Here is a 12156-nt window from a genome sequence, read left to right as displayed (position 1 = left end):
TTTAACACATTGCATATCCAGAAATTTTGACTCGTGAGAGTATATGGTACAAATTATTAAAGAGGAATTTTCATAACAAATGTTGCAGCAATTGTGCATGAGCCAACAAGAATTTTATGCCCTGAGTTTCTGGAATCAGTAAATTAATCTGGTGTAGCATTTTCCATGCCACAATTGGCTCTATTTACTCTAAGATAACGTCTGAAAAAGTGCCATGTCCTTTCTTAAGTCAGAGTGTATTTTTAAATGAAAGTACTATATGCATAACAAATTTGTGCATGTCTTAATTCTCAAAGTTGAGTGCAAATCATAAAGAAATTGAGGTGAAAACAGTCTTTGAAAGGCAAGTATTTCAAGTTTCAATTATAGGCTTGCTTTGAAATGTTGTACTTGTGTAACATGTTGTCGAGAAATTGCAGCAAAAATTAATATTTAAGAATATAAGGAACTCAAAATTTGCTTTTCCAATATTATTTAATCCTACTGTTACACAAAACTAAAATGTACAGGCACAAAACAGTAAGCTATTTTGCAATTGTATCAGGGCACACTACAATCCTTTGATGAGACTTATAGTAATCTCCATTTTAAAATGGAAACTTGCTTCATTCCAATTTGTTTTAAACATTAATATTTCAGTTCCACTGTTGCTAGTTTAGAACCCATTGATGATTAGTTATTAGGTAATTTGACACTAAATTGAAAATAATCAGACGAAATTTAGCAAATAAATACATTAAAAGTTGTCTTCTTAGTTAACTTCAAAGTTCCCAGCCCAAATGACAAATCCTGCACAGTCGCTCCCTCGATACTGCAGGAGGAGTTACATCCTGAGCCAATTCCACAAATTGTTGCGTGTCAGTGATTCGCATGCTAGCTTATCCAACAAAACCAATATTGAGAAAATAATAGCATAAGTATTTGAGAACGTCGACTTACACTGTAAAAGTAAATTTCTCATGTCCATAACCAAGATACAATTCTGAACCTTTAAAGGTAATCGTTTCACACTGTTTAAAACATCTGTAGTTAGAAACGAATAAAAATGGAGAATCACGCAAAAAAATAACTGCACCTGACAAATGGTTGAGTTCCGGAAATCATTCTTCCAAGAATTGTCACACTTTAGATTTATATTTTAAAAACCGTTCTGATGCGCCCCCTTCCTAAAAGAAAACGAACACGATCATGAGAGACAATCATTAACCGTTGTAAGTCACTCACCCGGAAATCGTTTGGTAAATTCAGCAAGAAAGCTGCGGAAGAAAATTAATGAAGCCTTATCAGAACTTGAAATTGAGCTAAACCGTGAACACAATAGAGCATCTCGTCGGTAACTGAAGTGAACTCCGAAGGCAGAACTACCGGTAGATCATTCTTCGGTTTAAATCTAAATGGCAACCGTTCGGAGTAGATTGGACATTATTTGATTGTGGAGGGGATTCATCAATGATACCTGTGGCTGTTTAAATTTACTGAAGAACCACTCGGCTCCCACCAATAATGAAGTGAAAACTCAAATGCGCTGCTCAAGGGCTCAATATATTTTTAAAAGAAGAATTTCCATATCCCTGTGCATAGATATGTGACAGTTTAAAGTGTTCTAAGAAGCAAACCGCACAGCTAGCCTTCAAAAAGCATTGTTAGTTGCTGACTTACATGAAAAATGATCGGTCGTACTGTTCAACTCTTGACACGTGTCAACTGGGGGCATTCTGTTTTGTCATGCTGCGGCTGTAGATTTTTAATGATCGACGCAGCAGAATGAGAAATGAGGGGAAGCGGACACGATTCTTCCTATTTCAGAAAATTATTGTTATTTCCAAAACAGACATTATACATGCAGATTGTGTTCTGAAGTTAGCCCATTCAAGCCTTCGGGGTCAATATTCAAAGAGAAATGCTAAGATTGAAGTATACATCGAGAATGCATGCGTGGTGAAACAGAAGCTTTGGAGTGGTGCTGGAAATTATCGGGCTAAACAAACCTCATGCCTCTATCTCTGAATTACACTAACTAGGAGGGGACTTCTACTTAGGGACTATTCAGATCTTGGCAACAAGGTGAGTTAATTCGTTTGGCCACACACCAGGATTTCCATTGACTTCCCATTTAATTTCTACACGCTGCGCCGCATCGCAACTCAAAGATGAAACCAACCACCAAAGCAGCGGAAGAATAAAAATTAAGCTCTCGTGTTGACGAATATAGGGTTTAAAACGTAAGTGTATATCTTTTAAGGATTTTTCAACCTCAATGTACAGTGATTAACGTACTTGCAGGTGCGGGTAACAAAAGGAAAGTGTTTTCAATAAATGATTCATATGAAGATATTGTACACATTATTAATGCAATCAATTTTCCTTTTTCCCTCCAAATTACTGAAAGTCTTGTGTTAAGGGATCTAGCTGTTCATCATTTTAGAACTAACAATAAAAGCTAATTTCCCATTGACCTTCACGACACTCTTAGACTTACATTGCATTTAAAAGCTGAAAAGATTTTGTACATGGCACCAATGAAAACATTGAAAGAACATGTTCTGAAATTCCGAAAGATAGATGTAAAATAGTTCTTTCATAACTGTAACGTAAATTCATCACTTACCCCTTGAGTTTCTCATGGGTTATACTGTCCTAAAGGTGAGACACCAGCTTACAAAATACCTCGTGGTAATGATACATTTCCACTTTTGGCCACAATACAAAACCGCTCAGGGCAACATTTCCACGTATTCTAACGTTTATTCGTGCAGAATAATTAGTAGCGAGATGTGACAATAATTTATAATCTGAATAAATATTTATAAATGTTGTTTGTTTACGTTTTCAATAACACGTGATTGTTGTAGACTTTATCGACCCTAGCGAGTGGTTTGGTCGTTACTATGGGACCACTTCATATAAGAATATTGCGCTTCATTTAAAATAATTTGCCTGATCACGACCGCATTTTACAAAGCGTTGGCAGCGCCACTTACTGATCAGCTGATGAATGAATGAGGGCGATCTGAGCACAATCACTCTAATTAAAATCCTGTATCCCAGATGGAGCATTCATCTTCCGCAGCCTGCTCCTCTCTCAAACAGTGCCGCCGCCGGTGCTGTTATTGCTTTCACCCTTCCGAATCTCTGTGAGAGGCCCGGCAGTTCTCCAAATGCTTTCGAATCAAACTTCATTCACAGAGACAGGATAACAAAGAAGGTTAAATAAAATTTATCTGTTCTTTGTCCACATTGCACTCGAAGACTATTTGCTCATTGATCTTTTTAATGACTACATGATCTTTGAAACCGGCAATTAAAATCGAAGATTCCCTTGATATAACCCAAATTTAATTTTACTTGGAAGAATAAAGGAAGTATTGTCTGAGACAAAAGATACCTTATCAAAATGTTAAGCTCCAAATAAAACGGTTTTACTTGTGCAGGGGTTGACTTGAAATACATTCTACAGTAATAATTCCGAGACGCAACACTTGATTGCCAATGTACCACTATTGCACAGAAAGCCAAAAAGAACTCGCACATCTGAGCAAATCATGTTACGTTTCTTTTAAATCGGCGCGTATGTCCTAACTTATATATCTGCTGACATATGTTCGGTATTGTGCAAATGGGATTACGTAGTTCTACCTTGACTTCTATCCGAGCGGCCGTGTGAGATCTATTGACACTAAGGTATGACGAGTCAAAACCTCCTGACGGTTGCGGAACTACAAATAGAAAGAAACAATCTAACCTTTATGAATTTTCGGTATATCGGGAAATGTCTTATTGTACAGACATGTAATAACGGCAGGTTATATCCGCATGAACACACGCCTGTAAAATGCTTGTTTATGATTCAAAATCCAAATGTATGAATGTACTTTTGCCTTGTGTGGGCTATTTTTGAGTTTAGATGAATGTGAAAGTCATATTTAAAAAAACGCAAGTTTGGCAATTTTTGTATTGATGTCACTTTCATTTGAATTATTTGCATTTGTTTTCATCTCAACGATGATATATTTATTTTAAAGTTAGAAATCAGTTTTTTTTATTATCGACAGTAAACGGACAGTTGAAAAGGACCAGTGTACCTGTACAAGGGAAAGCTATCAAGAAGTTTCATTTTTTAAAAAAAAGCTTTGTTAATTAGGTCCTTCAAACACATAGTGCCCAATTAATTTAAAATGGAAATCAGTTTCTCTTTACCAGACCTCTTGAAACGTTCAACCATGACATGAATCAGAAGATAAAAATTCGAGGACTGTTGGTGATTTTACATGGGCAAAATAAGAAACTTGATATTTATCAACGATGGAAAACGTTTCTGGAACTGAATTTTCTTTGTGACCAAGTAACTGGTTGCATTTCCATTACATTTGTTTATGCAGAATCCACATTTAATAGTGCTAATTGCCGTCTCGTCAAATTGGTGTGATTGTAATGGGAAGCAATTTTCGAAATCTGTGCAGAGGTTCGAAGAAATTGTTTTAGATTCACTACCCCATAAAGACTGCGATATTTGGCACATTGAGCTTTTCGATAAATTGCACTTGTGATGACTGGCAGCATTCAACCGCTATAATAGAGTATTATTTGTCCGTTTTGAATAATGTAAAACGGTTACTGAAAGCGTCTCTCCTGAAATTGCTTTAACTTTTAAAAAGGATGATGAGTCACAAGCGATTACACTCGAAACTAGGGCTTTGTTAGATTGTCATTATCTCTAAATGTTTTAACCGCTCGCACAAGTCATTCGCATAATGCCCTGATCTGTGTTTAAAAACTGGGTTTTAAGTAAAACATAGCTCTGATTATTGAACCTCCTAAATTTGGAATTTGAAAGGATCTAGTTGATTAATATGGTTTTAAAATACATGTAGATTTGAAGCTTTTTATAATTCTATTTTCCTGTCTAGATTATTAGTAGTCCTTATTATCTCATACCCCGATGACTGGTACTGCCTATGAATATTAGTGCAGATATACGAATCCATCTTAATCTGAGAGTTATTTATACTACGAATTTTTGTTCGTATTTAGTATGTCGCTTCTTTTTATCTCTTGTTTATCATCATAATCCACTTTTGACTAGCTGTAAAGATGTCGAAACCTAGACTCATAGACCCTTTTTTGACCACGGTTTGTTCAGTCAAAATGAACAAGAACAAAACGGGACTTCTCAAATTCACTTGTTACACCCCCAATCAGTCTTCTTCCACACAAAAATGCATTTGTGGCTCCCCTCCCTCTCCTGCCCCTGGGCCGGTCGGAAACGCCTCGCTGACATCTTATAATCACAGCTATTGGTAAAATCCAGTAAACATGGCAGAAATAAACAGTTAGCATCTTATGTCAGAGTAAAAGAGCAATATTCACCTGCTCTCAAACAGACTCACAATAATTGTAAGTAACTCTCCCGGGCAGCTTCGTTATTTCTCACAGCAGATCAAACAAAACCCAAAACAGCGGCATCATTTTGATCAAGATCACAGTCCCCGTGGGTAAGCTTTAGCTCGTTTCATGCTTGAGATAGACGTTCTGCTTAGTAATTCATTTGCGATTCAGTCTGGACCCTGACGTGTATAATTCTACACACTTCTCAATTGCAGTTCTAATTCTTTTTAAAGCTAAAAATGCAACTTACATAAGTCATTTAGTTCAGCCTCAACACAGAATGCACGTAATTAGCTGGTGTTATCTTCATCATAATTTAAATTTTAAACGCAAAACACTGAAAAACGAAGCCGTTAAACATTTCGGTTATTTATATAAACGCTACAACAGCTTTCCAATAAAGTTTGATCTGAGTTAAGAGCTTGCTCTTTATGTCCTAGATAAAAACTGCGCGGCCTAATCATAGACGGAAAGTATCAAAATCACATCGCAAAGTAAATACAGCAAACTACAGGCGATCGTCAATACTTCACGGAACTATAGCAATACCCTGACGCACAAATAAGAGTACCGGTGCTGTAAGTAGGCTCTAACATGGATTTTTCTGTATATGCTCCAGAACGTGATCCTGAAATGATTGGATAAATTGTCGCACAAACTCTTCTTTAACCCATCCACAGAGGATGCCTTATTTCTTGACATAACCTCCTTCAGCACTCACCCCCTCCCCCAACACACACGCACACACATATATATAGACACACCAATCCACAACCGTCAAAATGCCGTGAAGTAAACTGTCCCTCTAGGGCAAGATGGTATTTTCGTAGTAAAGCATACAAGTTTAGATGACCCCCTCCCAAAAAAAACCCACTCTGCCTGTTATGTCTCTCTCTGCTCCTTCGAAAAGATTCAACATGTTAAAATACTTGGTAGTGCAGGAACCTCTTTTAATATTTGGCTACGGATCAGAGTGAGCGCGGAAACGCCGTGTACAGTACAGGGCAAGTGAATCGGAATGGATTGACAATAATACCAGAGTGCAGTGATGCTGCTGCTGTGGGTGATTGACGCGGGCTGCCCAGTTTCCCTGATGTTCCAGATATTGTGATTGGCTGTGACCTAGCCATGGCGGCATGCTGGGCACTCTGAATGGCTGACTGCTCGCCCTGGCCGTGTAAGAAAAGGTCTGATTGGCTAAGAGCTCAGCACCGTGGCACTTCAAAGCGTGCGCTCACTACAATTAGGTCGAGTAGTCCGGAGAACCAGGCAGTGAGTGAATAGTCATATTCCTCAACTGTCACAGCCTCGTTTCGTTTAAATTAGGGGAACCGCATCAGCAAGCAGAAGAACGATCCAGCCATGGCAACTTCAATACTTGGGGTAAGTTGTGCAAACTTAATTTTAAGCAGTTCCCTAAACTTCACCTTCAAATGCAGTGTCTGGCAAGTACTTTAGTTCAGTTTATTATCATGCGGAAAAAGATAACTAAATCGACTGTCTTGATTTTACTTGTGACAATTATTCCTCAGAAACTCTTTTGGACTTTGTCTCAAGACGGTTGCGATTGTTGCTTACTTTCAGCGGCTTTCACCTCCCACCATATGCTACTTACACAATGTTGTTCGTCCTCAGGAAGAACCCAGATTTGGGACCACTCCGTTGGCAATGCTGGCCGCAACCTGCAACAAGATTGGCAACACAAGCCCATTAACAACGTTGCCAGAATCCAATGCATTTGGGAAGGGCGGATTTCACCCGTGGAAACGTTCTGTTTCCAATTGTAACCTGGGATCTGGCCTGTCGGGATTCAGCGTGGCCAACAGCCGAGCTTCGGGCGGAATCAGCAACAGTTTCTCCGTGAGCAATGGTTCCGGCAACAGCGCCTTTTGTTTGGCTTCCACCTCTCCAACCTCTTCTGCTTTTGGTACCGAATACAGTCTCTTCTCGAACTCTGTCTCAGCTACTGTTAACTCCCAAGACACGGGGCAATCGGCGTTCATATCCAAAGTTCACTCTTCCGCTGATACTCTCCAAGGGATGTACCCGAGGGTAGGAATGGCTCATCCATATGAATCCTGGTACAAATCCGGTTTCCATACCAGCATTTCCGGCGAAGTTGGGAGCGGGGCTTCTTCCTGGTGGGACGTGCACACTAACCCCAGTTGGCTGGAAGTCCAGAATCCCAATGGGGGCCTGCAGCCCTCCCTTCATTCTGGGACTCCACAGGCTTCGCTGCACTCCCAACTGAGCTCTTACAACGCAGACTTCTCTACTCTGAGCCATTCCGCCTTCAGTTCCACCGGACTCGGTTCGACAGCTTCTCACCTGTTGTCCACTGGACAACGCCTCCTGGCCCAAGATGGCTTCAAGCCTATGATCCCATCCTATACGGATTCCACTTCGGCTGCAATTACGGCGAACTCGATGATTTCGGGTCCTTCAGGACTAGGAAGTTCGGCCAGGTCCTCCCGACGTTATTCTGGCCGAGCAACTTGTGATTGCCCCAACTGCCAGGAGGCCGAGCGCCTTGGACCTGCCGGGGCCAGTCTCCGGAGAAAGGGCCTCCATAGCTGTCACATTCCAGGATGCGGTAAGGTCTACGGCAAGACTTCTCACCTTAAAGCCCACTTGAGGTGGCACACTGGCGAGAGGCCCTTCGTCTGTAACTGGTTGTTCTGCGGTAAACGGTTCACCCGATCAGACGAGCTGCAGAGACATTTGAGAACCCACACGGGGGAGAAGCGCTTCGCCTGTCCCGTCTGCAACAAACGGTTCATGAGGAGCGACCATCTAAGTAAACACATCAAAACACACAGCGGCGGCGGGGGCAAAAAGGGCAGCGACAGTGACACCGACACCAGCAACTTGGAGACTCCTAGATCAGAGTCACCAGATATCCTCATGGAAGCTGTACACTCCAATAGAGCAATCAAGACAGCTACTCCGGTACAAAATGATTCCTAAATCTAACCCCCTGAAAGGGGGAACGCATTAAAACTTTTGTGTCCAAAATAACTATTAGGTACCTGGAGTTCCAAGCCCTATTCTATCACGGAAGCTGCATCTTAAAAGGAGGTGAGCAAATGTACATCAAATGCTTGGGACTTGTTTCTCCCTGTATGAGGCTGTTTAAAATTCTATGTACAGAAGAAGTTCAGAACGTCTTGTGTTTTCTCTTTTTTCTTGTAAATGGTTGATAAAGCTATTTTGTGACCTGGTCGCATTTGATTTGGGGAGATTTTTAAGTTCAATGCACTTTGTGAAAGTCAATATGTAATAGATTATTGAATATTAATCAGCTCATTCACATACTATATGAACAGCAAAACTGCGCTGCATATTTTAAAGGAAGTATTATATGCATTTATCTGTATAAATAAATTGTGCAAGTGCTAACATGGAACACGTCTTTGTTATTAAATTACTGCATTGCATATCAACCAAAACATATTTTAATATATTTATAAGGCATTTTCCGAAATAAATTGTGCACAATTGTACAACCACAAATGATAGGACAAAGGACTAAGAATGTCATGGAAGAAAGTTCGTCAATTTTTGATCATTTCAAATACTAAAATAATTTAAGTTGTTTATATAGATACATTATAAGTCTACAAAATTATCTAGGCATATCGAAATACTGTGTTTTTGTACACTATATAAATGCAAGCACTTCTATGCTATTAGTTTTTTTTACCAGCATTCTGAATATACATGTCTAACATACAATGCGGTTACAATGCTGTGAACACTGAGGCACAGCTGAGTTCTCTATGGAATAGGTGAGCAGTTAATACTCCGTAGCAGACATTTCATGCCTTAATGAAAAGCTTGTTAAATGTTAGTAATTTTGACTTGGAACACACAGCAGCCCCCTGTGCCTTGTATTCCCGATTAGAGATTCATGTCTTATCAAATATCCAATTAATCTCTCAGACATCATTTGTTCCCGTGAACTTTATCCGAGCTTGTCCAAGTAAAACTCTTGAGATTTCTAGTGACAATGCTCCCTTGAAGATCCATTTTAATTGTTCAAATTAACTGGATAGATTTGCATGTCAAACGCGTAAGGACGGATTCATGATAAAATGTGAGCGTTTCAAATAAAAACTGGGGCACTCGATTTGATAACCGCTCTTTTTATGTTATGAAGGCAACTGTTTCATTGCTTTTCAAACGCAGCAAATGTATGCTAATGCTGAATTTGAAATGCTTATGTTCCCAGTCAAATGGCCCTTAAACGTTATTTGAATATCACTGGCTTGGGTATTGAAAAGGTTCAAGGATGCTCTCTGACTTCTTTGTGATTACTCACTGCAGCGTCTGAAGCAAATGAAACCAAACGAATAATTATAGGCTGGGTTTAGGCATGGGAACACGTTTGGGACCGGGATCTCATTTACCGAGGTTCTTTCAAACTCTATACAGTTAAATTGACCAGAAGGTAATTATTGGAAAGAAAATAGTTTTAATTATCTTTTGTTCTCAGCTCGCACGCGTTACAACAGCAAATCTGCTGAGAATTCTTCGAATGTTTTTAAAGCATCTGTCCGATACTTTCTCCCAAACTATTAAACATTCACTCAACAATGTTTACAAGTATTGTTCCAACAGCGAACATATTTCATAAACAATGAATGGTCATAAAGCAAACATCCCCTTAACGATTAAAGTCTTCCACCATAATCAAGGCATTTTTCGAACCAAACAACTTTGGAAATACATTTGGCCATTAAACTAACCGACACTTTAAATGAACTAACAGGTCTTATGTGGACAATAGTGAGTGCGAACGCTTGGAAAAAAGGTGGGCTGGTTTCTGGGGAATTGAACTGAAGTCATTGCCAGTGACTTTGGTTGCTGGTTGTTTTTCCTGGTATGCAATCTTGGTGGGTGTTGGGCAAGAGTCAGTATTGTTTCTTATACCGAACCAACGGAGATCAAAGCAAATTATACTGGTCCGTTTCACGACAGGCCACAGGGCTACAATCCCCAGCTGAATGATCAAGGCTCAGTTTGGATTGCTTTTGCCCCTCGTAGGTCAAATAGTTGTCCATCATTCTGTGACTCCCCGAGAGAGAAACAGATTGAAATACAAACAGAAGAAACCCACTGAATTAGAAATACTGTCAAATAGTACATACATGCAAATATTTATCGTGGCTAATTTAAAACATGATTCGCGAGTACCTTATTGATTTAGTTACCTTCAATGCTGGGAGGCATTGTAAAATAGTTAATGTTGATTATACAAGTTCAACGTTCAACCTTTTAAGAGCTACTGCAAAAAAACGCGGTAAGTTAAATAAAATGTGACATTATTTTAAAATACATCCAGTTTTCACAGCTTAAGAAAGGGCGAATCGTCGTCACAGCGCAACAAAAGCATTGGAAAATTTAATTCTGTGTGTAACAACAATTGAATTGAACCAAAACGATATTCTTCCGTTTGTACAGAGAAGCGAGTGCGCTTTCCCTTTTAAATGCGCGTTCACAAGTCAGTTATAATTTGAAAACCGATAAAGATGCTGAACTTCAGAGATAAATATTCAATGTTTTAGCATGTTGGTTTAATTCTTATGAGCCGAAGTGAAACATATATACAGCGTCAGTACTCTTATTAGCAGGTGAGGATTTTAAATCATAATTTCAATAACACATTCGCTTTAAAAGATAAAACTGTATAAGCATAAAGATGCCATGCATTTTACTCCCCTTTATTTCCCCAATTATGAAAACAATCTATGTACATATGCCAGCACTAAATAAAACTATTGGTTGTCAAAGGTACTTTTGTGTAATCTACATTTAAGTATTAACAAAATGCAAGAACTTGCAGTTTATTCTGCACCGAAGTCACAAACCAAGTGAACACCTACAATGTATTTTTCGAAGCTCTTTGGGTACAATATTGCTGAATTATTTGGACAAAAATCATTTTACAGTAATAAATATTTGTAGCTTTAAACCGGACATAGAAAAACATTAAAGAATAACAGTTGGGCAGACTGCATGACGCCAACTTGGTTAGAGATTCAATTATTACAAATGGTCTACAAAAAATAATTGGAATCTCAAGTTGAGAGTTGACTCATTTTTGCGTGGAGAAACTCAAAAATATTACAGCGATCATTGATATCAGAAAAAAACAATTTTCAGATTTTTGGACGACAGTAAGTTCTTCCAGGTGAAGTCATTTCTGCACATTTTTGCTGCACAGATATAGTTGCTGCAAATCTATTGCCGTACAAACGTGGTCGGGATCGTATTTCAGTAATCCAAGAGAAAAAGATGAATCCTTCAAATCTGTTTGGTGACTTTGTTTTCGGTTACACCAAAGGGTAGCGATTTTTTATAAAATGTGCTTAATGTGCTAATTATTCTGACGAACCAGCTCCAGGGCGGTTAGATCCGATGAAGATCTCTGTCTGTGGCCTATTTAAAATTGCATTGTGGCTCTGCTGTTTTTTTTTCCCAAATTATGACCGTACAGCGACATCTACCGTTTCGACTTCTAGTGTCCCTTCCACCGAGCCCCCTGAATAGAGATTTCAGTGAGAAGTTATAAGTATCGTATTTGGCCGATTTCGTGCAGTTGCCAATCGGATATTCTACTTGATGCCGGTGTCGCTATGTATTACCTCTAATGTACATACAAATATCACAAATTCATCGATCAATTAAAATAGCAGAAACAAAACAGCGTAAGTTTATAAGCGATAACAAGGTGTAGAGCTGGATGAACACAGCAGGCCAAGCAGCATC

The 12156-nt window shown here is 39.1% G+C and overlaps 1 protein-coding gene and 1 long non-coding RNA gene across 3 annotated transcripts; one reads left to right on the top strand and one right to left on the bottom strand.

Moving 5' to 3' along the window:
- Nucleotides 1-487: 487 nt before the first annotated feature.
- Nucleotides 488-6394, bottom strand: LOC125453831 (uncharacterized). Its single transcript, XR_007247863.2, has 4 exons — nt 5368-6394; nt 2982-3174; nt 1076-1166; nt 488-873 (listed from the first exon to the last, which is right to left on the bottom strand). It is a non-coding gene; the product is annotated as an uncharacterized LOC125453831 (long non-coding RNA).
- On the top strand, nt 1827-8777 carry sp9 (sp9 transcription factor). 2 transcript variants are annotated; one of them, XM_059647215.1, is made up of 2 exons: nt 1827-2222; nt 7021-8777. In XM_059647215.1, the coding sequence occupies exon 2, from the start codon at nt 7054-7056 to the stop codon at nt 8350-8352; it is 1299 nt and encodes a 432-aa protein (XP_059503198.1). In that variant the 5' UTR covers nt 1827-2222; nt 7021-7053; the 3' UTR covers nt 8353-8777. The 2 variants fall into 2 exon arrangements, with proteins under 2 accessions (XP_059503198.1, XP_048389785.1); XM_048533828.2 differs by lacking the exon at nt 1827-2222 and adding an exon at nt 6650-6768 and having other exon boundaries at nt 7021-8776.
- Nucleotides 8778-12156: the final 3379 nt, after the last annotated feature.

This window comes from Stegostoma tigrinum, chromosome 7, assembly GCF_030684315.1.
Source record: "Stegostoma tigrinum isolate sSteTig4 chromosome 7, sSteTig4.hap1, whole genome shotgun sequence".
NCBI classification, from domain to species: domain Eukaryota; kingdom Metazoa; phylum Chordata; class Chondrichthyes; order Orectolobiformes; family Stegostomatidae; genus Stegostoma; species Stegostoma tigrinum.
Note: the sequence above shows the minus strand (reverse complement) of the source record. Positions and strands in the feature narration are given on the sequence as shown.

Bases quoted from the DNA above. Each gene is read 5' to 3' on its own strand.
- sp9 (XM_048533828.2), top strand. From the start codon at position 6,748: ATGGCAACTTCAATACTTGGG. The intron at 6,769-7,020 runs GTAAGTTGTGCA...GTTCGTCCTCAG, and splicing joins TGGCAACTTCAATACTTGGG to GAAGAACCCAGATTTGGGAC.